The sequence below is a fragment of the Trichomycterus rosablanca genome, chromosome 1 (assembly GCF_030014385.1).
Source record: "Trichomycterus rosablanca isolate fTriRos1 chromosome 1, fTriRos1.hap1, whole genome shotgun sequence".
Classification (NCBI taxonomy): Eukaryota; Metazoa; Chordata; class Actinopteri; order Siluriformes; family Trichomycteridae; genus Trichomycterus; species Trichomycterus rosablanca.
This window is the reverse complement of record NC_085988.1, coordinates 80,831,041-80,858,918: the sequence shown is the minus strand read 5'-3', so window position 1 is coordinate 80,858,918 and position 27,878 is coordinate 80,831,041. Positions and strand designations below refer to the sequence as shown.

Sequence of the window (27,878 nt, the reverse complement as noted above, 5' to 3'; positions counted from 1 at the left end):
AACATACACTATATTGCCAAAAGTATTCACTCGCCCATCCAAATCATTGAATTCAGGTGTTCCAATCACTTCCATGGCCACAGGTGTATAAAACCAAGCACCTAGGCATGCAGACTGCTTCTACACACATTAGTGAAAGAACGGGTCACTCTCAGGAGCTCAGTGAATTCCAGCGTGGTACAGTGATAGGATGCCACCTGTGCAACAAGTCCAGTCGTGAAATTTCCTCACTACTAAATATTCCACAGTAACTGTCAGTGGTATTATAACAAAGTAGAAGCAATTGGGAACGACAGCAACTCAGCCACGAAGAGGTAGCTACGTAAAATGACAGAGCGGGTCAGCGGATGCTGAGGTGCATAGTGCACAGAGGTCGCCAACTTTCTGCAGAGTCAATCACTACAGACCTCCAAACTTCATGTAGCTTCAGATTAGCTGAAGAACAGTGTGTAGAGCTTCATGGAACGGGTTTCCATGGCCGAGCAGCTGCATCCGAGCCTTACATCACCAAGCGCGATGCAAAGCGTCGGATGCAGTGGTGTAAAGCACACCGTCACTGGACTCTAGAGCAGTGGAGACGTGTTCTCTGGAGTGACGAATCACGCTTCTCCGTCTGGCGATCCGATGGACGAGTCTGGGTTTGGCGGTTGCCAGGAGAACGGTACTCGTCTGACTGTATTGTGCCGAGTGTAAAGTTTGGTGGAGGGGGGATTATGGAGTGAGGTCGTTTTTCAGGAGTTGGGCTCGGCCCCTTAGTTCCAGTGAAAGGAACTCTTAATGCTTCAGCGTACCAACAGATTTTGGACAATTTCATGCTCCCAACTTTGTGGGAACAGTTTGGGGATGGCCCCTTCCTGTTCCAACATGACTGCACACCAGTGCACAAAGTAAAGTCCATAAAGACGTGGATGAGCCAGTTTAGTGTGGAAGAACTTGACTGGCCTGCACAGAGTCCTGACCTCAACCCGATAGAACACCTTTGGGATGAATTAGAGCGGAGACTGCGAGCCAGGCCTTCTCGTCCAACCAGGTTAAACAGATATAAATATTTCATAGTCATGTCATACAGTCAAATAAAATGGTCACATGTTTTTGAAGGCATTCATCCACTGTCCCAACACCACCTTTTTATTTTACAGCCACTTTTGCTCAAGGGTCCAACAGCAGCAACCTGGCAGTGGTGGGGCTTGAACCAGCGACCATTTGATTACTAGTGCAGTGCCTTAACCTCTAGGCTACATCTGCCCTGATTAACCTTATATCACCTCTCGTAACAACCAGCAGGGTGATCATAGCTTTCACCAGATACTCACAGGGGTCCATTAGCAAAAAAAGATAAGAACCTCTGGCACAGAGAATTGTTGATATGAAACTTGGTGGCGTTTCATATTTTAATGTGGTGCTATACGTTTATTGGTTATTGAACAATACCAATAATGGTCATTTATAAATGTAAAGCATTTGGCAAAATATGCATCAATTATAGCTGCGACAGAAACTCTGAAGTCTCTTTGTAAGAGTCACATTTATTATTTATATACATTATTCATTTACACACAGCATTAAAGCCATCAGACACACCATCACAGACGTCTGTTCACACGTCGTACAGTTACAGACACATGCCTAATCTGAATCTGTCCGAACCAAGAGCACGCTGGGGAACACATCATTCATCATTTAATACAAAGTGCAACTGCATCCTTACAAACCTCAAACGCACCAGCTTACGATACATAAATCTTCATCAGCCATGATTATTCAGTCCCATGAGCGGCTTCATCTGTACACCGTAGTCCAAAGGTCACTTTTAGGGCAGTGAGGTCATGATGCTATAAGTACTGACGCCCTGAGGCCGACGAGAGTGTTTAAGGGCGGGGCTAAAGTCACTCTGTGTTGCTGGGTGACTGACAGTTGTAATCGGTCGAGTCCATTTTAAGGATGTAGGGAATGATGCTGTCGATTTGAACGCTACCGATCAGGCCGGCGAAGAACAGCTCCTCGGTCAGAGCGGCGCTCATCAGGCGCAGAGCGGGCAAACGCAGCAAGAGCTTCGACAGACTGATTCAGAGAGAAAACGAGAGAGAGGAAAAATGAAAAATGTAAGACGTCTCAAGAGAACTACAGATAATGTGTGATTATTAAGCATTATTAAGAACACCATGACATTCTTAGATTGAAGACGTTACGTTCAATTAAAATAAAAGCTTTACCGCTCTGCCACCACTGTTGGTTTGTTTTAAAAGAGACATAAAAATCCTGTCGGATTTTAACGTCATGTTTTACACTTTGGTTACATTCATGACAGGATCGATAGTTACTCATTACACAAGATTTATCAGTTAATAAGTTTATATCAAACACAGTCATGGATAATTTTGTGTCTCCAGTTCACCTCACTTGCATGTCTTTGGACTGTGGGAGGAAACCGGAGCACCTGGAGTAAACCCACGCAGACACGGGGAGAACATGCAAACTCCACACAGAAAGGACCCAGACCGTCCCACCTGGGGATCGAACCCAGGACCTTCTCGCCCCTCTATATCAGGTAATCTACCTTTTTAGCATGTGGCCTCGTTTTCGAGGCTCAAAATTATCTTTACCCCACCACAACTCCCCTCCTCAACCCACAGTCTATTTTTCCTGTGCAACACTATGAATAGATGCATATCCTACAGACTTCTAGAAGAAAGAGAGAGAAAATGGTCTCATTTAAAAATGTAAAGTAAGCGCCCAGGTGGAGCCAAGATTCTCCTGAACTCCTCGGTTGCCACCGGTCGGCTGGGCACCATCTGAAGGGCATAATTGGCGGTGCCTGCAGCAGATACCAATTGGACACCGTATCTGCAGGGTGGGGGCCGGACTATGTGTGGGTGGGTGGGATCTTCATACGCTGTGTAAGGACCCTGACTGGCGGAAGAGAAGGGGGTGAGGGCTGTGCATGTGTCGAAAGAGGCAAGTACAGTGACGTGCTATCTATTTTAAACTCCACAGAACTGTTTGAAAACTGTCCTGTAACCCCCATCCACATCTCAACACCATATTAGTGTCCCGACCCCAAGTTTGTCGATCACTGCACTGCACGTGTACAGAACTGCAGGATGTTTAGTTTACTGAAATATTATTAACCTAGACCTAATGTGTGTTTATTACAGCTAGCTTTTGGTCTGTGTTTGTATTTTTTTCTACATTTGCCTTTGGTTAAAACTATTTATGACTATATAATTGTACAGTGAGGGAATTCTTATTTCATGTGTAAACAGCTCCATCTGGCTTAAAATCTGAAGTGTATGATTGTAGAACAGGTTAATTACCGATATGTGTCTTCTGGATAAACCCTGCTGACGTAGTCCTGCAGTTCCATGTAAGCTTTCTCCTGGAAGCGGCCGATCTGAAGAGAACTGTCCACTCCAGCATAATCTACAACACACACACACACACACACCGATGTCTGAATCTCTCAGAGTTTCCTTTTTCTCTGAATTAAGTACAAATACCAGACCGACCACCAGGGTCATTTATTACCGGGCAGCACAGAAAGAATAAATAATTAGAGATCACTAAAAAGCACTGAAAACACTGCTTCCATTTCCAACTTCCTATCCTTGTGAAGTGGGATTTTCTGCAGTGACAGCAACCAAAACAAAGTTGCGGAGTAGACTGGACATAAGAAACTACAGGTGTTATTGTCCCCTATGTTGTCGATGCAGTGAAAAAAAAACTCAGGGTTCACGCTGATTTTCCATCATTGGTGAGTAGTATTGTGATGCACTTTGTGTTTGTTATTATGATCGTCGTATGATTTTATTTTAAATCCTCCCGCCGCGACGGTCCGCGTTATTATAACTCATATGAAACGGGTCCGTGGTGCAAAAAAGCTTGGGGACCATCGTTTTAAAAGAAACATTATTTTATTGTGTGTATCCAGTGAACTGTGCAGCACAGCGTCACAGCTGGTAGCAATAAAACAAAATGAATGGTTACACTGATGTGTGTTTTCTCTTTACAGTATCCAGTGTCTTTTTTGACTACTGGGTTCTTTGAGCTGCTATAAAAAACCCTAGACACCCCTTTTAACTATTGAGCAGTGATGTTTCAGCCACACATCCTATGCATTAAATCAACTCTATAAAATAAACACTTCTGGAAAAGGTGCTTTCCTGTTTTAGCATGACTGTACAGCAGTGAAGACTCGACTTGTGAGTAGACATTCAGTGGCTTCTCCAGCAAACCACAGTGACATCCATTTTCTTCCAATGGAGATGACTGCTAATGTTTATTTATGTATTTATTAGGATTTTACCAGCATGTTTTACACACTTTGGTTACATTAATGACTGGACAGGTAGTTACTGGTTACACAAGATTCATCAGTTCAAGTTTTTAATGCCAATCACAGTCATGGACAATTGTGTATTGGGGCGGCACGGTGGCTAAGTGGGTAGCACTGTCGCCTCACAGCAAGGTCGTCTTAGGTTCGATCCCCAGGTGGGGCGGTCTGGGTCCCCCCTGCGTGGACTTTGCATGTTCTCCCCGTGTCCGCGTGGGTTTTCACTGGGTGCTCCGGTTTCCTCCCAGTCCAAAGACGTGCAAGTGAGGTGAATTGGAGACACTAAATTGTCCATGACTGTGTTTGATGCTAAATACTTGAACTGATGAATCTTGTGTAATGAGTAACTACCGTTCCTGTCATGAATGTAACCAAAGTGTAAAACATGACGTTAAAATCCTAATAAACAAACAAACAAACAATTCTCTATTGCCAATTCACCTCAATTGCTCAAAAGTCTTTGGACTGTGGGAGTAACACAAAGAGAACATGCAAACTCCACACAGAAAGGACCTGGACCGCCCCATCTGGGAATCGAACCCAGGACCGTCCAGCTATGAGGCGACAGTGCCAACCAAATCTTCCCAAAACTAACAGCCTACCTAAATGTCTCCAACAGTGCCTAAACAACTCATCCAGGGTGTCCCAACAAAACCCAGAAGAACATCTAAGGAACTGCAGGTTTTGGTAGATCATGTAATTCCATCATTGCAATGCAACTAGCAAAACAGAATACATAAGAAAGTGCTACCCCCAGGGCAGCACGGTGGCTTGGTGGGTAGCACTGTCGCCTCAGAGCAAGAAGGTCCTGGGTTCGATCCCCAGGCGGGGCGGTCCGGGTCCTTTCTGCGCGGAGTTTGCATGTTCTCCCCGTGTCCGCGTGGGTTTCCTCCGGGTGCTCCGGTTTCCTCCCACAGTCCAAAAACATGCCACCAGGCTAACTGGAAACACTGAATTGTCCTATAGATACTTAGCCGCTAGATGCGCAAACCAGTGCATTGTAGTGCCGGTCCCAAGCCCGGAGGGTTGTGTCAGGAAGGGCATCCGGCGTAAAAACTGTGCCAAATCCCGCCGGCGACCCCTAACGGGAAGAAGCCGGAAATGCCGACCCCGTAACCGAAAAACGGGACAAAGGCTGAGGAACAAGAAGAAGAGGAATGTGATGACCCCCAAGCCTAAATAAGACTGATCTTCAGCTATCAAAATGTTTGGTTGCAGTTATTGCTGGCACGTCAGTTATTTAGGATGGATACTACATGCTCACACGGCTGATTTAAGTCTTGCATGACATTTTTTCCACCAAAGAGCAAGACGGAGCGCTTCAGACGTTCTCTTGTGCCGAATGCCGTTAGACTGCATAACAAAAGCAGAATACACAGGCTGTTCTCACACTGACAAGCCAGCCACACCCCCTTCCTTTCCCAGCACTGGACTCTGCATTTCATTCTTCACACATATGAATATATTTACATATAGAATATATAGTGTTTGATCATATGGTTGTTTTCTAATCTAATCTATTTTTATTTACTGTATTTACTGTACTTACACTGTACTGGAGCTGCTGTGACACTCGAATTTCCCCCATGGGGATCAATAAAGGAATCTTATCTTATCTATCCTTAACATTGCTGTTTACAAAGGCTGGTGCAGCCCAGAAGGGCAGTAGTTTGATTAGGACATCAAGCCCTATTGATCTATGGAGTAAAATGTGGTATTGCACTGTGTAATTACAAAACACTCAGAGGACAATGTTACAAGGGGCAACAGACAGTAAAGTCATTAGATTCCTGGATACCTGGGCTGAAGAGGACTGTAGCTTTGAGGTAGGCATACTCGTAGGCATCGGGGCTTACACGATTCATGCTGTTACAGAACTCCTGCATTCTCCAGATGTGCTCCATCACCTGCTTCACTCGCTCTGCAGAGAGTTTCTCTAACGTAAACAGAGACATACAGGTGTGGATGGAATTAATACCCTTTTATTTTGATCATCTACCCCGAACTGTCTCAGATTTCCAGCTCTGTATTCTCCAACCTTATGAGTTGTTATAAGAGAGGATCAAGTTCTTTTTCTGGTAAAGGAAGGTTGTACGAAGCATTAAAGTCTGAGTGGCGCAGTGGGATATTCCACTAGCACACCACAACGGCTCGAATCTCAGCTCTGCTACCGATCGGCTGGCCGCCCTCTCGCGGGCACAATTGGCAGTGCCTACAGCGGACAAAATTGGCCATCAGTCTGCTGGGTGGAAAAGACCAGAGTAATGAGTGGGTGGGGTCTGAACGCTGTGCAAGGACCGTGGTTAGCGGGCCGAGGCGCCTGTATAGAAGTGGACGGCTCTCCGTGAGCAATATTCAGCCTCATGTTCGAATCCACTGAAATGTGGATGAATAAGAAGGGGTCGAGGGGGGGCGTGGGGCAGGCGAATACACTAATCAGCCATAACATTAAAACCACCTCCTTGTTTCTACACTCACTGTCCATTTTATCAGCTCCACTTACCATATAGAAGCACTTTGTAGTTCTACAATTACTGACTGTAGTCCATCTATTTCTCTACATACTTTTTTTTAGCCTGCTTTCACCCTGTTGTTCAATGGTCAGGACCCCCACAGGACCACCACAGAACAGGTATTATTTGGGTCTATTAGACGCTCCTACCTAGTCGGTCCACCTTGTAGATGTAAAGTCAGAGACGATCGCTCATCTATTGCTGCTGTTTGAGTCGGTCATCTTCTAGACCTTCATCAGTGTTCATAGTTGGTGGACTATTCTCAGTCCAGCAGTGACAGTGAGGTGTTTAAAAACTCCAGCAGCGCTGCTGTGTCTGATCCACTCATACCAGCACAACACACACTAACACACCACCACCATGTCAGTGTCACTGCAGTGCTGAGAATGATCCACCACCTAAATAATACCTGCTCTGTGGTGGTCCTGACCATTGAAGAACAGCATGAAAGGGGGCTAACAAAGCATGCAGAGGAACAGATGGACTACAGTCAGTAATTGTAGAACTACAAAGTGCTTCTATATGGTAAGTGGAGCTGATAAAATGGACAGTGAGTGTAGAAACAAGGAGGTGGTTTTAATGTTATGGCTGATCGGTGTATACCTTCCTCGGATGCGATTGGGATCTCCAGCAGCAGAAGACTTGATATTTCTTGATGATTGATTCTTATTCTCAGAATAAATTTACTTCAATTAAATTAAATGGATTTTATTCACCGGGGGGCCAATAATTGTGGAGGGACACATATAAAAATATAATAAGATGAACTGCAATGTACCACTTGCATTTCAAAGCATCTTCAGTCAAACCTGAATTACAAATTATTCCATTAAGAGCACCACCCTCACCATCTTGTGTTGCAATGAAACAGATCCACCTACCTTCCTCCAGGCTGCTCTGCAGGTGGCTAATGATGGCGTTGAGGACGGTCTCCACGTTCATGACCTGTGCACACTGAGCCAGGCCCAACGCAAACAGCTCGTTCCAGCACGCTTTAATCAAAGTGATCCCATTCTCCGACCTTCAGTGAACAAACCAGGTTCACCAGTATAACAGGAACAGTGATTAAAAAAACCAAACACTGGAAATGGACAGTCACATACACCGATCAGCCATAATATTAAAACCACCTCCTTGTTTCTACACACACTGTCCATTTTATCAGCTCCACTTACCATATAGAAGCACCTTGTAGTTCTACAATTACTGACTGTAGTCCATCTGTTTCTCTGCATGCTTTGTTAGCCCCCTTTCACCCTGTTCTTCAGTGATCAGGACCCCCACAGAGCAGGTATTATTTAGGTGGTGGATCATTCTCAGCACTGCAGTGACACTGACATGGTGGTGGTGTGTTAGTGTGTGTTGTGCTGGTATGAGTGGATCAGACACAGCAGCGCTGCTGGAGTTTTTAAACACATCACTGTCACTGCTGGACTAAGAACAGTCCACCAACCAAAAATATATCCAGCCAACAGCACCCCGTGGGCAGCGTCCTGTGACCACTGATGAAGGTCTAGAAGATGACCGACTCAAACAGCAGCAATAGATGAGCGATCGTCTCTGACTTTACATCTACAAGGTGGACCGACTAGGTAGGCGTGTCTAATAGAGTGGACAGTGAGTGGACACGGTATTTAAAAGATTCCAGCAGCGCTGCTGTGTCTGATCCACTCATACCAGCACAACACACACTAACACACCACCACCATGTGAGTGTCACTGCAGTACTGAGAATGATCCAACACCTAAATAATACCTGCTCTGTGGTGGTCCTGTGAGGTCCTGACCCTTGAAGAACAGCATGAAAACAGGTTAAAACAGTATGTAGAGAAACAGATGGACTACAGTCAGTAATTGTAGAACTACAAAGTGCTCCTATGTGGTAAGTGGAGCTGATAAAATGGACAGTGAGTGTAGAAACAAGGAGGTGGTTTTAATGTTATGGCTGATCAATGTATAACAGAAAGGTATAAAAACAGCGACTCACCCGAGGGCCTGGAAGGCGGGGATGGAGCGCGCCCAGTGCATGGAGAGGAACAGAAGGCGAGAGGCCGACTCACAGATGTAGTTCAGGTTTAGAAACTCCGGTACCGGCAAGGGCATCATTAACTACACAGACACGTGTGAATTTGTGGTCAAACTATGGTCTTCCAACAGCCTGAAGTAAACCAGTCACTTTCTGATTTTTATTTTATAATGTAGACATTCTTTAAAGTCTTTTACATACATTTCTAATAATCTAATACAAGAAAGAAATGTGGTGACCTCTGACCTTAAAAGGCACATGCATGTCAGACAGCAATGGTCCTTCTAGCTCCAGCAGGGTGCTGCTCTGTTCCTCAGAAACACTCCCCTCTACAGCATCTCCAGTGCCATCCTCGGGGTGCAGAACCTTGGTCAACGAGTCGTAGGCCCTACACACACACACACACGTAACTAAAACCACCTACGCCACATCTTCCCGTCCACCAATCAGACAAGTGCAGTGTAATCTTACTGAGTGATTTCGCTGGAATTCTGCTCGTCTTGTTGGAGCTCAGACATGGAGCCCCCCTCATTGCTCATGCTGTCTAGTCCTGACTGGTCAATGCTGCTGTCCATCATCTCACGGGTTCTGTTGATGTGGGCCAGAGATGAAACCACGTTGGCCAGTGTGCTTAGATCACCCTGAGAAGCATCGTCCTGCCCCAAAACAAACAGAATGTTACATGTACATTTGTTAAACACACACAGGGTTACATGTTCATGGTACAAACTTTTACTGCACAATATAAAACAATATATATATTATTTTTTTAAATGCATTTTTTCCCCTTTTCTCCCGACTTTTAGCGCGTCCAATTGCCCGATTGCTCATCCCTCCTCTCCACCAATGCCGACCCCCGCTCTGATTTGAGGAAAACGAAGCTACGTTATACGTTAGACTACATAGTCTATGTAATCTAATTCTAATTGACCAGAATCAGTGACCAGTCCATGATTCTTTACACACCCAAGCAAAACAATGCATTTGACTCTCTCTACACTCTCTCTCGGCCAGTGATAGCTCAGTGGTTAAGGTACTGGACTAGTAAGCAGAAGGTTGCCGGTTCAAGCCCCGCCACCACCAAGTTACCACTGTTGGGTCCCTGAGCAAGGCCCTTAACCCTCAATTGCTCATCGTGTTCAGCTCATTGTGTAAGTCGCTTTGGATAAAAGCGTCTGCTAAATGCTGAAAATGTAAAATGTAAATCTATACAAGCTGTAACATAAAGCCTCCACAAGGGGGCGCTCCCATACAAGTTTATTTAATTACATTTACATTTTCGGCATTTAGCAGACGCCTGCATGCCAAGAGACTTACAGTATGAGGGTTAAGGGTCTTGATCAAAAACCCAACAGCAGCAACCTGGTAGTGGTGAGGTTTGAACCAGCGACCTTTCGATTACTAGTTCAGTACCTTAACCGCTATCCTACAACTTGATAATTGATGATTATTAATAATTATCTTTCTCTGGGACCCATTTTTTTTAGTACTGTGTTAAATATGGGTAGTCATGACAAGAGTAAAGACTACTAAGTTCATCAATAATGAAGAAGATGTGGAAGTGGTGGACAACTCTGGCCTGCTTGGATCAGTTAACAGCAAAGGATTCAGCAGTCAGGAAATACCAAACATACCGGCACTCGTCTCCTGACTACTACATTCTAAAAGTGAAACTAGATCCAGTCTGGGCATTTATGCTTCATCTTGTCGATCACGTCAAGCTATATTTTTTACAGTCGGTTAAGAGTTCATCCATCGACTAACGATAGTCGCTTATGATTGGACTGTGCGTGTATTACCTGGTCTGGTGAGGAGGGAATGAGGAGTGTGTTGTCTAATTTCGAGAGAGACTGCTGGATGTTCAGAAGCATGTTGGAATTCAACAGACTGGTTGACCTATAAAGAGTAAAACACTTTATTCATAAATATTCATGCACACAATAACAACCAGATAAAACTTGATTTGAATGGTAAATGAGGGACGTTTGGAGCCACTTGTGGCTGAACCTGTTTTGCACACAACATGGAATGTGCATTCTACAAAGGGAACTTGGAGTTAAAAAAGGATATTTTCTGTCTGCTAGCAGCTGTGCCAACTGCTATGGCAATTTTTTTGTTATTTTTTGTCTGCTCCCATATTTAGGGGTTGCGACAGTGGATCATTCTGGTCTGCATACATGATTTGGCACAGTTTTACGCCAGATGCCCTTCCTGATGCAACTCTCAATGGCTTGGCTGTTCGACCAGAGAGACCATAGCCAATCATGTCTTTGCACGGATCTCAGTGGTAGTGGGCTGACATGTTTTGCCATTGTGTCACCTGAGCGCCAGTCAATGTGCCCAAGCTCACTGCTGTCCAAATTGGAAAGAACCTACAATGGGCATGTGGCCGTCGTTTACCTGCAGAAGAGACGTCAACAGAATGTGATGTAGGACGATTGTACAGAAGTTGTCCCGGTCCCAGACACCACAGAGCTCCATGTCTCATGTTTACACAACCTACTAGGTGGGTAGTTCTAATGTTTTGGCTCATCAGAGTATGTGCACACTCACCGCTGTGTCTCTTTATTGCTGACAAAGGTGGGCATGGCGGCAAGGGGGCTACAGAGGTTCTTGCGGATGTAGATCTTCTCGATGGAGGGGGCACAGTTGGCCGGCTTCTCCCTCGACACCTCCACTGGCTTCCTTTCGCACTGCACAGCTAAACGAAGTGCACATATAGCAACTTTTTACTGATGAAAAATGATTATGAGAACAGCAATAATGAAGTCTAAAGATGGGACAACAAGGCCACTAGTCATTAGAATATTAGCCTAAGGCTTGCTGCTGTTCAGTTACGTTGAGAAAGCTACAGGCATTATGTGCATTGAACCACAACGCCACCCAAGCACCCTCACACGTTCTCTATAGGACACAGACTTAAAAGCCTTTTGTTTTGCTTATTTTAGCACATAATTATTATTTATTTACAACCCCAAATCAGAAAAAGTTGGGACAGTAGGAAAATGAACAGTGGTGGCCTAGTAAGTCGAGCTTTGGGCTATCAACTAAAAGGCTGAGAGTTCGAATCCCGGCTCTGCCATGCAACCACTGTTGGGCCCTTGAGCAAGGACCTTAATCCTTACAATGGCTGACCCTGCACTCTGACCCCAATTTTCAAACAGGCTGGGATATGCGAAGAAAGAATTTCATTGTACCGTACAACTGTATATGTATACATGATAAATAAAGGCGTTCTAAAATGCAAATAAAAACACCACCATGTTTCTTATCTTTCTTATAATTACTTATATTCACTCTCTCTTTTTATTACAGACAGAATAAACCCAATATATTTTGTTTTATGATGCAGGACTAAAATGCAGAAATGGATGTATAATAAACGATTAAAGGCAGTTAAAAAAAATCTTAGGTTCGTACTGTCTGCAGTAAACCAACAATCAAAACACTGTGTTTTTTAAAACTGAATTTTTCATACTGTTCTGACTTTTTCTGATTTGGGGTTGTACTAAATTTCACATTAAAAACCAACAAATGTGCCCTTGTACCAATCCATCGCAATGCTCTGCAAAACCCCTCACCAGACACAGCCAATCATGCCTATATACAGATACCCGACCAGCCTATAGCATCGTCATTACTGTGATTTAGAATGAGATTACAGATTTGATTTCTCATTTATCATCCACTCCGATGTATTTAAGCAATAGAACACGAGAGGTCGTGTGTTATCGCGAATAACATCACGGCTGTGATTTGGTCGCAGGCACGAGCCGAAGGCGAGAGCCGTAGATCATCACAGCCGTGATGTTATTCGTGATAACACACGACCTCAAGTGTTCTATTGCTTTTATACGACAGTTTTTACAAAATAAAGAAAGAAAATAAATCAAAGAAGCCCTGAATTTCATATTAAATATGCTTTAACCCTCCTATTACCTTCAAATTTACTAACACCTTTTATGCTTGGGGTCAATTTGATCCCAGCAATTTAAATCTCCAGGAAATGATTATAATTCAAATTGTTACCCAAATTTATGTCACATACTTTTTGTTTGTTCATTGACCACCTAAATAGCCTTTTAAATCCCCCTCCCCCAGGTTGTGTGAACTATTAGTGGTTCTCGCACTACTACATTTAGGGTTATGGGAGGTTAGGGCCTTAAAGTTTTTTGAAAATTATAAAATTGCATGTCATAGTGACCTCAATATCATCCTAAACAACCAAAACAAATGTGTGTAAAATGTTGATATTTTTTATATGTTTTATACAGCTAAAACAGCCAAATTGACCCCAAAGAACACCGATGCGTACAACATGTGTATAGGACATTGAAAACATAACATCATGTTAATTTTATGTTTACCCAGTTGTCTCCATTAAATTAGGAAAAGTCATCAAATATGAAGTAAAAAAAATGATGTCAATCATTTATTTAAAGACGTTAAACATTGAATGGGGTCAAATTGACCCCAAAGGTAATAGGAGGGTTAATATTGACAATACCTTCCGCCAAAAAGTAGTTCCACCACGAATATAAAGTTTAACACTACAAAGCAGACATCCCAAGTTGCAAAAACTCATTTCAGGGAGGTAAGAAGAACAAGAAGAAGAAAAAGGCAAGAACCTCCGAAGGGAAAAAAGAAATAAAAAACCTCTCGCACACACCAAAGGATTATGGGTGATAACAGAACTTTTAGGAGCTGCTAACTGGGCTATTAAGCTAACTGTTCGCGTTACAAACACATTAATGTTCCCTACACAGTGCACTAGATTGTCTATCAGATCACGGATTTATGTTCCCTACACAGTGCACTAGATTGTGTATCAGATCATGGATTTATGTTCCCTACATAGTGCACTAGATTGTCTATCAGATCACGGATTTATGTTCCCTACATAGTGCACTAGATTGTGTATCAGATCGTGGATTTATGTTCCCTACATAGTGCACTAGATTGTGTATCAGATCATGGATTTATGTTCCCTACATAGTGCACTAGATTGTGTATCAGATCGTGGATTTATGTTCCCTACATAGTGCACTAGATTGTCTATCAGATCACGGATTTATGTTCCCTACATAGTGCACTAGATTGTGTATCAGATCGTGGATTTATGTTCCCTACATAGTGCACTAGATTGTGTATCAGATCATGGATTTATGTTCCCTACATAGTGCACTAGATTGTGTATCAGATCATAGATTTATGTTCCCTACATAGTGCACTAGATTGTCTATCAGATCACGGATTTATGTTCCCTACATAGTGCACTAGATTGTGTATCAGATCGTGGATTTATGTTCCCTACATAGTGCACTAGATTGTCTATCAGATCACGGATTTATGTTCCCTACATAGTGCACTAGATTGTCTATCAGATCGCGGATTTATGTTCCCTACATAGTGCACTAGATTGTGTATCAGATCGTGGATTTATGTTCCCTACATAGTGCACTAGATTGTCTATCAGATCACGGATTTATGTTCCCTACATAGTGCACTAGATTGTGTATCAGATCGTGGATTTATGTTCCCTACATAGTGCACTAGATTGTGTATCAGATCGTGGATTTATGTTCCCTACATAGTGCACTAGATTGTGTATCAGATCGTGGATTTATGTTCCCTACATAGTGCACTAGATTGTGTATCAGATCGTGGATTTATGTTCCCTACATAGTGCACTAGATTGTGTATCAGGTCACGGATTTATGTTCCCTACATAGTGCACTAGATTGTGTATCAGATCATGGATTTATGTTCCCTACATAGTGCACTAGATTGTGTATCAGGTCACGGATTTATGTTCCCTACATAGTGCACTAGATAGTGTATCAGATCACGGATTTATGTTCCCTACATAGTGCACTAGATTGTGTATCAGGTCACGGATTTATGTTCCCTACATAGTGCACTAGATAGTGTATCAGATCACGGATTTATGTTCCCTACATAGTGCACTAGATTGTGTATCAGATCACGGATTTATGTTCCCTACATAGTGCACTAGATTGTGTATCAGATCACGGATTTATGTTCCCTACATAGTGCACTAGATAGTGTATCAGATCACGGATTTATGTTCCCTACATAGTGCACTAGATTGTGTATCAGGTCACGGATTTATGTTCCCTACATAGTGCACTAGATAGTGTATCAGATCACGGATTTATGTTCCCTACATAGTGCACTAGATTGTGTATCAGATCACGGATTTATGTTCCCTACATAGTGCACTAGATTGTGTATCAGATCACGGATTTATGTTCCCTACATAGTGCACTAGATTGTGTATCAGATCACGGATTTATGTTCCCTACATAGTGCACTAGATTGTGTATCAGATCACGGATTTATGTTCCCTACATAGTGCACTAGATTGTGTATCAGGTCACGGATTTATGTTCCCTACATAGTGCACTAGATTGTGTATCAGGTCACGGATTTATGTTCCCTACATAGTGCACTAGATTGTGTATCAGATCACGGATTTATGTTCCCTACATAGTGCACTAGATTGTGTATCAGGTCACGGATTTATGTTCCCTACATAGTGCACTAGATAGTGTATCAGATCACGGATTTATGTTCCCTACATAGTGCACTAGATTGTGTATCAGGTCACGGATTTATGTTCCCTACATAGTGCACTAGATAGTGTATCAGATCACGGATTTATGTTCCCTACATAGTGCACTAGATTGTGTATCAGATCACGGATTTATGTTCCCTACATAGTGCACTAGATTGTGTATCAGATCACGGATTTATGTTCCCTACATAGTGCACTAGATTGTGTATCAGATCACGGATTTATGTTCCCTACATAGTGCACTAGATTGTGTATCAGATCGTGGATTTATGTTCCCTACATAGTGCACTAGATTGTCTATCAGATCACGGATTTATGTTCCCTACATAGTGCACTAGATTGTGTATCAGATCGTGGATTTATGTTCCCTACATAGTGCACTAGATTGTGTATCAGATCGTGGATTTATGTTCCCTACATAGTGCACTAGATTGTCTATCAGATCACGGATTTATGTTCCCTACATAGTGCACTAGATTGTGTATCAGATCGTGGATTTATGTTCCCTACATAGTGCACTAGATTGTCTATCAGATCACGGATTTATGTTCCCTACATAGTGCACTAGATTGTGTATCAGATCGTGGATTTATGTTCCCTACATAGTGCACTAGATTGTCTATCAGATCACGGATTTATGTTCCCTACATAGTGCACTAGATTGTGTATCAGATCGTGGATTTATGTTCCCTACATAGTGCACTAGATTGTGTATCAGATCGTGGATTTATGTTCCCTACATAGTGCACTAGATTGTGTATCAGATCGTGGATTTATGTTCCCTACATAGTGCACTAGATTGTGTATCAGATCATGGATTTATGTTCCCTACATAGTGCACTAGATTGTGTATCAGATCGCGGATTTATGTTCCCTACATAGTGCACTAGATTGTGTATCAGATCACGGATTTATGTTCCCTACATAGTGCACTAGATTGTGTATCAGATCACGGATTTATGTTCCCTACATAGTGCACTAGATTGTGTATCAGATCGTGGATTTATGTTCCCTACATAGTGCACTAGATTGTGTATCAGATCACGGATTTATGTTCCCTACATAGTGCACTAGATTGTGTATCAGATCGTGGATTTATGTTCCCTACATAGTGCACTAGATTGTGTATCAGATCATGGATTTATGTTCCCTACATAGTGCACTAGATTGTCTATCAGATCACGGATTTATGTTCCCTACATAGTGCACTAGATTGTGTATCAGATCACGGATTTATGTTCCCTACATAGTGCACTAGATTGTGTATCAGATCACGGATTTATGTTCCCTACATAGTGCACTAGATTGTGTATCAGATCACGGATTTATGTTCCCTACATAGTGCACTAGATTGTGTATCAGATCACGGATTTATGTTCCCTACATAGTGCACTAGATTGTGTATCAGATCGTGGATTTATGTTCCCTACATAGTGCACTAGATTGTGTATCAGATCACGGATTTATGTTCCCTACATAGTGCACTAGATTGTGTATCAGATCACGGATTTATGTTCCCTACATAGTGCACTAGATTGTGTATCAGATCGTGGATTTATGTTCCCTACATAGTGCACTAGATTGTGTATCAGATCACGGATTTATGTTCCCTACATAGTGCACTAGATTGTGTATCAGATCGTGGATTTATGTTCCCTACATAGTGCACTAGATTGTGTATCAGATCGTGGATTTATGTTCCCTACATAGTGCACTAGATAGTGTATCAGATCACGGATTTATGTTCCCTACATAGTGCACTAGATTGTGTATCAGGTCACGGATTTATGTTCCCTACATAGTGCACTAGATAGTGTATCAGATCACGGATTTATGTTCCCTACATAGTGCACTAGATTGTGTATCAGATCACGGATTTATGTTCCCTACATAGTGCACTAGATTGTGTATCAGATCACGGATTTATGTTCCCTACATAGTGCACTAGATTGTGTATCAGATCACGGATTTATGTTCCCTACATAGTGCACTAGATTGTGTATCAGATCACGGATTTATGTTCCCTACATAGTGCACTAGATTGTGTATCAGGTCACGGATTTATGTTCCCTACATAGTGCACTAGATTGTGTATCAGGTCACGGATTTATGTTCCCTACATAGTGCACTAGATAGTGTATCAGATCACGGATTTATGTTCCCTACATAGTGCACTAGATTGTGTATCAGGTCACGGATTTATGTTCCCTACATAGTGCACTAGATAGTGTATCAGATCACGGATTTATGTTCCCTACATAGTGCACTAGATTGTGTATCAGATCACGGATTTATGTTCCCTACATAGTGCACTAGATTGTGTATCAGATCACGGATTTATGTTCCCTACATAGTGCACTAGATTGTGTATCAGATCACGGATTTATGTTCCCTACATAGTGCACTAGATTGTGTATCAGATCGTGGATTTATGTTCCCTACATAGTGCACTAGATTGTCTATCAGATCACGGATTTATGTTCCCTACATAGTGCACTAGATTGTGTATCAGATCGTGGATTTATGTTCCCTACATAGTGCACTAGATTGTGTATCAGATCGTGGATTTATGTTCCCTACATAGTGCACTAGATTGTGTATCAGATCGTGGATTTATGTTCCCTACATAGTGCACTAGATTGTCTATCAGATCACGGATTTATGTTCCCTACATAGTGCACTAGATTGTGTATCAGATCGTGGATTTATGTTCCCTACATAGTGCACTAGATTGTCTATCAGATCACGGATTTATGTTCCCTACATAGTGCACTAGATTGTGTATCAGATCACGGATTTATGTTCCCTACATAGTGCACTAGATTGTGTATCAGATCACGGATTTATGTTCCCTACATAGTGCACTAGATTGTGTATCAGATCGTGGATTTATGTTCCCTACATAGTGCACTAGATTGTGTATCAGATCACGGATTTATGTTCCCTACATAGTGCACTAGATTGTGTATCAGATCGTGGATTTATGTTCCCTACATAGTGCACTAGATTGTGTATCAGATCATGGATTTATGTTCCCTACATAGTGCACTAGATTGTGTATCAGATCACGGATTTATGTTCCCTACATAGTGCACTAGATTGTGTATCAGATCACGGATTTATGTTCCCTACATAGTGCACTAGATTGTGTATCAGATCACGGATTTATGTTCCCTACATAGTGCACTAGATTGTGTATCAGATCGTGGATTTATGTTCCCTACATAGTGCACTAGATTGTGTATCAGATCACGGATTTATGTTCCCTACATAGTGCACTAGATTGTGTATCAGATCACGGATTTATGTTCCCTACATAGTGCACTAGATTGTGTATCAGATCGTGGATTTATGTTCCCTACATAGTGCACTAGATTGTGTATCAGATCACGGATTTATGTTCCCTACATAGTGCACTAGATTGTGTATCAGATCGTGGATTTATGTTCCCTACATAGTGCACTAGATTGTGTATCAGATCATGGATTTATGTTCCCTACATAGTGCACTAGATTGTGTATCAGATCGTGGATTTATGTTCCCTACATAGTGCACTAGATTGTGTATCAGATCGTGGATTTATGTTCCCTACATAGTGCACTAGATTGTGTATCAGATCATGGATTTATGTTCCCTACATAGTGCACTAGATTGTGTATCAGATCGTGGATTTATGTTCCCTACATAGTGCACTAGATTGTGTATCAGATCGTGGATTTATGTTCCCTACATAGTGCACTAGATTGTATATGAGATTTAAAACGCGATCTGGAATAAGGTCTGTGTCGCCTGCGTGCGCGTTTGTGTGCATGAAGCTTGTCGTTAATGGCAACGCGTCAGCGGAGTAATACAGTTGTGGTGTGAAAAGGCCGTGCTGTTATCACCAATATCAGCACGGTTAGAACGCTTCTCAACCAATCAGATTGTAAGGTCGGAACTACCTGTTGTATAACATACACACATTAGTTAATGATGATGTCCGTTAGGGTTATGGTTTAGTTCTTTAATGCCATGTCTGCTCATGGGTGATGTTCATGGCAGGAATAAGTGTGGAAAAAGCTTTACATGTAAAAGAAACATGTCACAGTTTTGCTTTATTCATTTAGGTTACGTTTGTCTTCTACATGTGTCTGTTATATGTGGGATTTCAGCTTGGTCATTGAATGGAATGCAAAGGGCAGATGTAGCATAGTGGTTAAGGTACTGGACTAGTAATCAAAAGGTCGCTAGTTCAAGCCCCACCACTGCCAGGTTGCCACTGTTGGGCCCTTGAGCAAGGCCCTTAACTCTCAATTGCTTAGATAATATACTGTCACAACACTAAGTTGCTTTGGATAAAAGCGTCCTCTAAATGCTGAAAATGTAAATGTAACTGCTTTTGTGTGGTTAAATTAAATATTGGCTCAATGTTCTCAATGTCAAGGTCAGAGGTGAAACATTCCAGTAGTAGGTGTGTTGACTGTGATCTGGGTTAGGCACGTTACACAGTGTTGGGCTGCTTCACCTCGGTGTGTCCAGTACGGCACCTTGTGTACGCTGCCCACTCTCTCGTGTCATTTTATTTAGTGATGGGATTCGTCTCATGTAGGTTAGGGTCTTAGATGTGTTCCACCTGGTTTGCCATTTGCATGTCCATCAGTGTGTGTGTGTGTGTGTGACCTGAGATGTATGAACTGGGTTGTGTGTGCCAGTAGGACTCACAGTCTTGTTTCATGCCGAGGGCCATGCACCGCTGCAGTCTGCAGTATTGGCAGCGGTTGCGGTGATGTTTATTAATCACACACTCCCCCGTGCCGCGGCATGTGTACACTAGGTTCTTGCGGATGCTGCGCTTGAAGAAGCCTTTGCAGCCCTCACAGCTCACAGCCCCATAGTGACGACCTGCAGAAGAACACACAAAAGCAGATAACATTTACATTACATTTACATTTTAAGCATTTAGCAGACGCTTTTATCCAGAGCGACTTACAGTTATGACTGAACATGATTTTAAGCAATTGAGGGTTAAGGGCCTTGCTCAGGGGCCCAACAGTGGCAACCTTCTGATTACTAATCCAGTACTTTAACCACTGAGCTATCACTGCCGGTAAGAAACGAAACCCTCGTCACTAATCAATCTTTTTTACTTATTTCATTTTTATTAACTGCGTAACCACTGATCAAACACAAAGTGCTTGGCTCTGAGCTTTGGCTTTATGAACTTTGATTTCCATTATATAAAGCTTTAACGGCATGTAAATACTTTCTTAAATCTTTCTGATTCAGAACAAAGCATCACTGGATCTCTTTCTGAAATACTGACAGATACTCGAGGGGAAACATTTAAAGGGAAAACACAACAGTGTGTGGGGCGGCACGGTGGCTCAGTGGGTAGCACTGCCGCCTCACAGCAAGAAGGTCCTGGGTTCGAACCCCAGGTGAGGCGGTCCGGGTCCTTTCTGTGTGGAGTTTGCATGGTGTCTGCGTGGGATTACTCCGGGTGCTCCGGTTTCCTCCCACAGTCCAAAGACATGTAAGTGACTGTGTTTAATATGACCTTGTGAGCTGATGAATCTTGTGTAATGAGTAACTACCGTTCCTGTCATGAATGTAACCAAAGTGTAAAAACATGACGTTACAATCCTAATAAACAAACAAACAACAGTGTGTGTGTGTGTGTGTGTGTGTGCATGTGTGTGTGTGTGCCCACTTACCAGAAGCCTTGTCTCCACACACTACACAGTAGTCTACAACTGGTTTAAAAGTGCTTTGTTCTGTTCCCTCTGTGACAAACTGCAGGAGAAAAAAGAAATACAGATAAAATATAGAAATATAAAATAATAAATAATAAAATATAAAAAAATAAATTTTTTTCAGATTAAAATGCAGGTTAATTTTCATTCCATTTTACCACCACTATATCCTGGTCAGGGTTGCAGTGGGTCCAGTTCCCACAGAAGCACAGGGAGCAATGCAGTAACATACCCTGGACATGTTGCCAATTTATCACGGGGCCTCGGCCATACCCCCACCTTACCCCCACCCCAGACACAGCAAATCATGTCTGTATGTAGACTCCGTGTAAAACCAACATTCTGAATGTTGACCTGGTTCTGCACACGGTGATTATGTTCAACTGTAGCAGTTATGAGGAAAACCCTACACCCCCCTCTCCTTCGGACTAACCAATCATTGTCTGTGTAGACGCCCAGCTGACCAACTCAAGAGCTCAAGATATCAGCACTGGTGGGCCAGCGTGCTTTACCGCTGCACCACCCGAGCACCCAACCAATTCTGTGAATTCGTGTTCGTCTTTAAGACAGAACATGAAGCCTCGCACCGTCGATGTTCTAGATTTACATTCAACTATTAAGGTAGAGCTGTGTTGTATTATAGCTTCCGTTTATTCTATAATTCCATTTATGAGTGTCACTTAATGACTGCCATGAAATGTGGTACTTTTCTTTAAAAATCTGTGCTTGTCCTTCGTGTACCATCCACCCCTTATGCAGGCACCTCAACCAGCCAGCAGGGGTCGCTATTCCGACAGCTTTGTACAACCTGCCTGTCATCTTAGGCTACGCACCACTGTTACCCCTTTTCCACCAAAAAAAACGTGGTTCTTGAACCGGTTCTGTTCAGGTTTCTCTGAACCTTGGTGTTCTGTAGAGAACCGACGCGCGTTTCCACCAGTTTTTGAGAACCAAGCAGCGTCATCATCGGTGGGCGTTACATACTAAGAGTTAAGAGAAGTGATATCGTGGCGGAGCGTGTGGATTATGTGCGAGCATTTGTGCTGCTGTTACAGATGTTTGTTTTTATGTAAAAAGCAGCGATCTAACTATCGGTGATAAGAAGACGTGACGTGTTTGTCTCAGTTGTTGTTTTCTTTAGTTTATTGACGTGAGAGGAGTTTTGCGCTTCGCTTTCACTGCGACTCTCGGCGCAAATAGCCGATTTGCTCAGCGCTCGACTCGAGCGATAAAACATCATTAAAGTTCCACAACACGAACAAACATCCATCTGTGTGAAATAACCATCAAATCTACTCTAAAATACCACGTGTATCTGTGTTTAACTGGATTTACTTCACGTGTGTTTATGCAGCTCGGGGAGTTGAAAAAGCTTCACGCTTTATTTTTCACGTTAAGCGTGTTTCGTTCTGTCCGGGTCACTTTTATCACGTAATATCACACAGTTCATCTTTTTAAAGGCGCTTTGAAAATATCAGCGTCGAACTGGCTCGAAATGTAATCAGGTGAAGTTTAAAAGATAAAAATGCAGCATTAAGCTCCATATGAGACTCCAGCTGACGGCATTGTTGCTGTCGCTATGCTGTACAACACGACGCGCCCACTGACGGACGTCACGGTTCGGCCTGAAGAACCAAGTATCCTGTGGTGCCAGATCGACCCGCTAGTTCGCTGTCTGGAACCTCTTTTTTCCGGTGGAAACACGCGGAACCGGTTCAAAATCAAGTTCGGGAACCGGAACGGGCTCCGTGCCGCGTCGGCCAGCAGCATCCTCAACACAGTGGTGACAACAACACATGCCGTGTGCTGGCACACGTCTTTCTTACCTGGATCTGCTGCCCTGTCAGCTCAGGTGAGGCAAACAGCAGTTGGTTGACAGCTGACCCATCAGATGAAGTGAGAATCACCTTTCCTGGTGAAGGCTCCTGCTTTAGGAGAACTCTGTCCTGGTTGGGATAATCCACATTGGCTAAAATGAACTGCGGCTTTCCGGCCCCCGTGTGATCGTACGCTGTTACTATCTGGAGCTTCTGGCCCAGCTGTTGATCCGTCACAATCTGATAACCAAACGTGGCAGCATTTATTATCAGCAATGGCTATAAATAAAATATGTTCTGTTAAATGAATTAAGCGGTTTATATAAGGTTCATTAATACCTGTAGGCTTCCGTCGGCTGACACCAGCTGAATTTTGGGACTTTCTCCTGCCATGGTAATGACCCCACACCACTTTGGCTAAACGGAACTCCCCATTTGACACGAGGACACACTTACAGACATGCACACACACCTAAAAGACACAACATATACCATTAGAGAAAACACAGTATGTGGACACCTGACCAAGAGATCCACAAATCCCATTGTAAAAGCACCGTCCACCACTTGCAATGACAATAGCCGTCACTCTATCTGTGAGAATTTGTGACCATTCAGTTATAAAAGACCACTTGTGGGGTCAGGCACTAGTGGAAGATGAAGTTTCTCCACAACGAACTTGCCTAAGCTCTCTACTTTAGAGGTCCATCTCTAAGGATGCTTGCAACCCATTTGATTCACACCACCTCCATCTCCGTATCAAATGTACATAAACGAGCTACATGGGGTGCCTGGCTGGTGCATTTTTCCTCTTGTTCAGGGTTTGGTTTGCACTGTCATTATTTGTATTAAGAAGCAAAGACAAACCCATAAACCTAATGACTCTAAAGAGACCAGGTCCTTGTACATGTTCCTTAACATAGCTACTGCAGGACCAACAGATGTTAGTGTCTCTGAACTAGTCTTTATACTATACTGTGGGCAAGTTGTAGCCTAGTGGTTAAGGTACTGGACTAGTAATCAGAGGGTCACTGGTTCAAGCCACACCACTGCCAGGTTGCTGCTGTTGGGCCCTTGAGCATGGCCCTTAACCCTCAATTGCTCAGACTGTATACTGTACTGTAAGTCGCTTTGGATAAAGGTGTCTGCTAAATGCTGAAAATGTAACTGTTAATACTACCAATGTTACTAAATAGCTGGGCGGCACGGTGGCTAAGTAGCACTGTCGCCTCACAGCAAGAAGGTCCTGGGTTCGATCCCCAGGTGAGGCGGTCCGGGTCCTTTCTGTGTGGAGTTTGCATGTTCTCCCCGTGCCTGTGTGGGTTTCCTCCCACAGTCCAAAGACGTGCAAGTGAGGTAAATTGGAGACACTGAATTGTCCATGACTGTGTTTGATATAACCTTGTGAACTGATGAACCTTGTGTAATGAGTAACTACCGTTCCTGTCATAAGTGTAACCAAAAAGTGTCAAACATGACGTTAAAATCCTAATAAACAAACAAACAAACTAATACCTATTTAAAAGAAAAAATCTTTATAAAAATCTGAAATTAAGTATTTTTAAAAGGGCATGTGGTGGCTTAAGGGTTCTGAGCAACCGCACATACCCGTTATAGAAAGAAATGGCCCTGTGCTGTGCACTGGCAGGGTGTTTTTCTATACACACTATTTGATCATAAATGCTTTTCCAGTGTGAAACCTTTCGCCTACATGGCTAAACACTCTGCTAAGATCCCATTCATTTGTATTGATAGTGTATTTGTATTTGTATTGGCCAGTGATAGCTCAGTGGTGAAGGTACTGGACTAGTAAACAAAAGGTTGCCGGTTCAAGCCCCGCCACCACCAAGTTGCCACTGTTGGGTCCCTGAGCAAGGCCCTTAACCCTCAATTGCTCATCGTGTTCAGCTCATTGTGTAAGTCGCTTTGGATAAAAGCGTCTGCTAAATGCTGAAAATGTAAATGTAAATGTATTGAGCTTAAACCTCTGCTTTCACACCCCGTGTCAGATCTTGCTGTGCCCCTACTTATTACCTACTTCAAAGTAATGATGTTTCCTGATGGTATAACCCTAAAAAGGTGTTCTGGCATCACAGCAGGGTGGTGCAGGTGGTTTCTTCTATCAGGAAACATGTTATAACAATTATATGGAAAGTTTGAGATCAATGTTACTGGGTGGGATAATAAAGTTTTATTCTCTGTGTGTGTTGGCATAACAGGGAGGAATCATGCACGTGTTTAAATGACACAACTTTAACCCTAACTACAGTAAGTACAGACTATAACAGCCATATTATTCTTGTGAATGATCCATGTTGTGTCAGTACACGTATACAATCCGAAATTCCCTTAAATCTGACCAGACAGTGACCTAGAATTTTATGACAGTATTGCCCAACACCAGTACTCAGCATGAGTGTCTGAATGGGAGAGCAAAATCTGTTCATTTAGAATCTGATTTCAGGTTAGACTTTAAAAATACAAAAGCTTGTAGCTTTTGTTGTAGTTGTAGCCTAGCGGTTAGGGTACTGGACTAGTAAACAGAATAGAATAGAATGCCTTTATTTGTCATGTATACCTATACAGATGTACAGTACAATGAAATTCTCTCTTCGCATATCCCAGCTTGTTTTTGGAAGCTGGGGTCAGAGCGCAGGGTCAGCCATTGTACGGCGCCCCTGGAGCAAAGAGGGTTAAGGGCCTTGCTCAAGGGCCCAACAGTGGTTGCATGGTAGAGCCGGGATTCAAACTTTCAACCCTTTAGTTGATAGTCCAAAGCTCTAAGCACTAGGATACCACTGAAGGTTGCTGGTTCAAACCCCACCACTGCCACGTTGCCACTGCTGGGCCCTTGAGCAAGGACCCTCAATTGCTTGGACTGTATACTGCAAGTCACTTTGGACAAAAGTGTCTAAGTGGGTAGCACTGTCGCCTCACAGCAAGAAGGTCCTGGGTTCGATCCCCAGGCGGGGAGGTCCGGGTCCTTTCCGTGTGGAGTTTGCATGTTCTCCCCGTGTCTGCGTGGGTTTCCTCCGGGCGCTCCGGTTTACTCCCACAGTCCAAAGACGTGCAAGTGAGGTGAATTGGAGATACTAAATCGTCCATGACTGTGTTCGATATTAAACTTGTGAACTGATGAATCTACTAGTTTCTGTCATGAATGTAACCAAAGTGTAAAACATGACGTTAAAATCCTAATAAACAAACAAATGCCAAAAATGTAAATGTCAAATAAATAAATAAATATATATATATATATATATATATATATATACACATGTATATATATAATGTTATTATTTAACTATAACAAATCAATACATATGAAATAAAGACAGACTGGTGCATTCCTACACAGACTGTATTCCGGCTATATGCTTCATGTTGGGGTTGTTAGCATGTTGAATTTAAACTATATTATCTATAATTACATCTGATTACTGTAACCAGCTGCGATCTTATAGAATTGTGTTACAGCCCTAACAGATGTGCAGATCCATAAAGAAAATGAAAGTGATTTTCGTGTTGGGTGAAAGGTCAACATTGAAGGGTTAAAGCACTAAATAAACCCTCAGCGGTTTCCACCGGGATTAGCAAGCACAAGCAACCAGATCTGAGCAAGACTGACACTTAACCTGCATGAAAGAAGTGTAATAGCTGGGATGAGTTTTGACATTTAGTTTGCTGAGCTGTTTATCATCGTTAATGCTGGGGTGTGTGTGCTGAACGCGGGGAAATAAGACTTATTAGCTTAGCAGCTAGGTTAGGGAGCTAAAGTATTAGCTACTAGGCTAATAATAGTACCGGTTCTATATGAAACAAACGCTCTGGTTCTGTTCTGGTAAGAAACGTTTTCAAAAGCGGATTCCGTTGGAATTAACGGTAACAATTCAAATTTAAATTCAAAATTCCAAACCGTTCTTTTTTAACGGCTAACTGCTAGCTAGCCAAACTGACGCTGTTGACAAGTTAGCCGCAGCGTTCACTTCAATTCCAGTAACTAAAATGTTCTACACCCGACATTAACGCCACACAGACGTGTAATTAATAAATCTGTTTCTTACCGTGTCCGTGCAGAATCTGTGACAAAACAATCCCGTGTTTTTTAGCTAAATATTCCAAATTCGGTTCGCTTTGGGCAGGTCAGAGTTCGCGACCCTTCTTTTTTCCCGATATGGAACTGCGCATGCGCTAAACCCAATGCACCAGACTGTAGCCTTGACATGCATGAATGCAAAATATCTTTCAAAAGAAATTAAAAGGATGTAAATCTGAATAGACTACATTTATTATTTACTTTAAATACATTTATTTACCTTTAACAACAGTAACTTTATATAGACTATATACATACATTGATCAGCCATAATATTAAAACCACCTCCTTGTTTCTACACTCACTGTCCATTTTATCAGCTCCACTTACCATATAGAAGCACGTTGTAGTTCTACAATTACTGACAGTTAGCCCCCTTTCACCCTGTTCTTCAATGATCAGGACTCTCCCAGTACCACTACAGAGCAGGTATTATTTAGGTGTTGGATGATTCTCAGCACTGCAGTCACACTGACATGGTGATGGTGTGTTAGTGTGTGTTGTGCTGGTATGAGTGGATCAGACACAGCAGCGCTGCTGGAGTTTTTAAACACCTCACTGTCACTGCTGGACTGAGAATAGTCCACCAACCAAAAATATCCAGCCAACAGCACCCCATGGGCAGCGTCCTGTGACCACTGATAAAGGTCTAGAAGATGACCAACTCAAACAGCAGCAATAGATGAGCGATCGTCTCTGACTTTACATCTACAAGGTGGACCAACTAGGTGGGAGTGTCTAATAGAGTGGACAATGAGTGGACACG

General features: G+C 42.7%; 1 protein-coding gene across 2 annotated transcripts; it reads right to left on the bottom strand.

Moving 5' to 3' along the window:
• Positions 1-1,510: 1,510 nt before the first annotated feature.
• Positions 1,511-27,188, bottom strand: nr2c1 (nuclear receptor subfamily 2, group C, member 1). Of its 2 annotated transcripts, none has more exons than XM_063007018.1 (14): positions 27,081-27,188; positions 23,356-23,488; positions 23,026-23,256; positions 21,161-21,239; positions 20,169-20,348; positions 11,423-11,570; positions 10,669-10,765; positions 9,341-9,525; positions 9,116-9,257; positions 8,831-8,952; positions 7,725-7,864; positions 6,129-6,266; positions 3,315-3,420; positions 1,511-2,061 (listed from the first exon to the last, which is right to left on the bottom strand). In XM_063007018.1, exons 2-14 carry the CDS (start codon positions 23,407-23,409, stop codon positions 1,887-1,889), a joined length of 1,797 nt encoding a protein of 598 aa, XP_062863088.1. In that variant the 5' UTR covers positions 23,410-23,488; positions 27,081-27,188; the 3' UTR covers positions 1,511-1,886. The 2 variants fall into 2 exon arrangements, with proteins under 2 accessions (XP_062863088.1, XP_062863098.1); XM_063007028.1 differs by having other exon boundaries at positions 6,129-6,251.
• Positions 27,189-27,878: the final 690 nt, after the last annotated feature.

Bases quoted from the DNA above. Each gene is read 5' to 3' on its own strand.
- nr2c1 (XM_063007018.1), bottom strand. From the start codon at position 23,409: ATGGCAGGAGAAAGTCCCAAAATTCAGCTGGTGTCAGCCGACGGAAGC. The intron at 3,421-6,128 runs GTATCCAGGAAT...TGTGTGTTGTAG, and splicing joins TACAGTCCTCTTCAGCCCAG to ATTATGCTGGAGTGGACAGT. The intron at 2,062-3,314 runs GTAATTAACCTG...TCTCTGAATCAG, and splicing joins TATCCAGAAGACACATATCG to TCTGTCGAAGCTCTTGCTGC.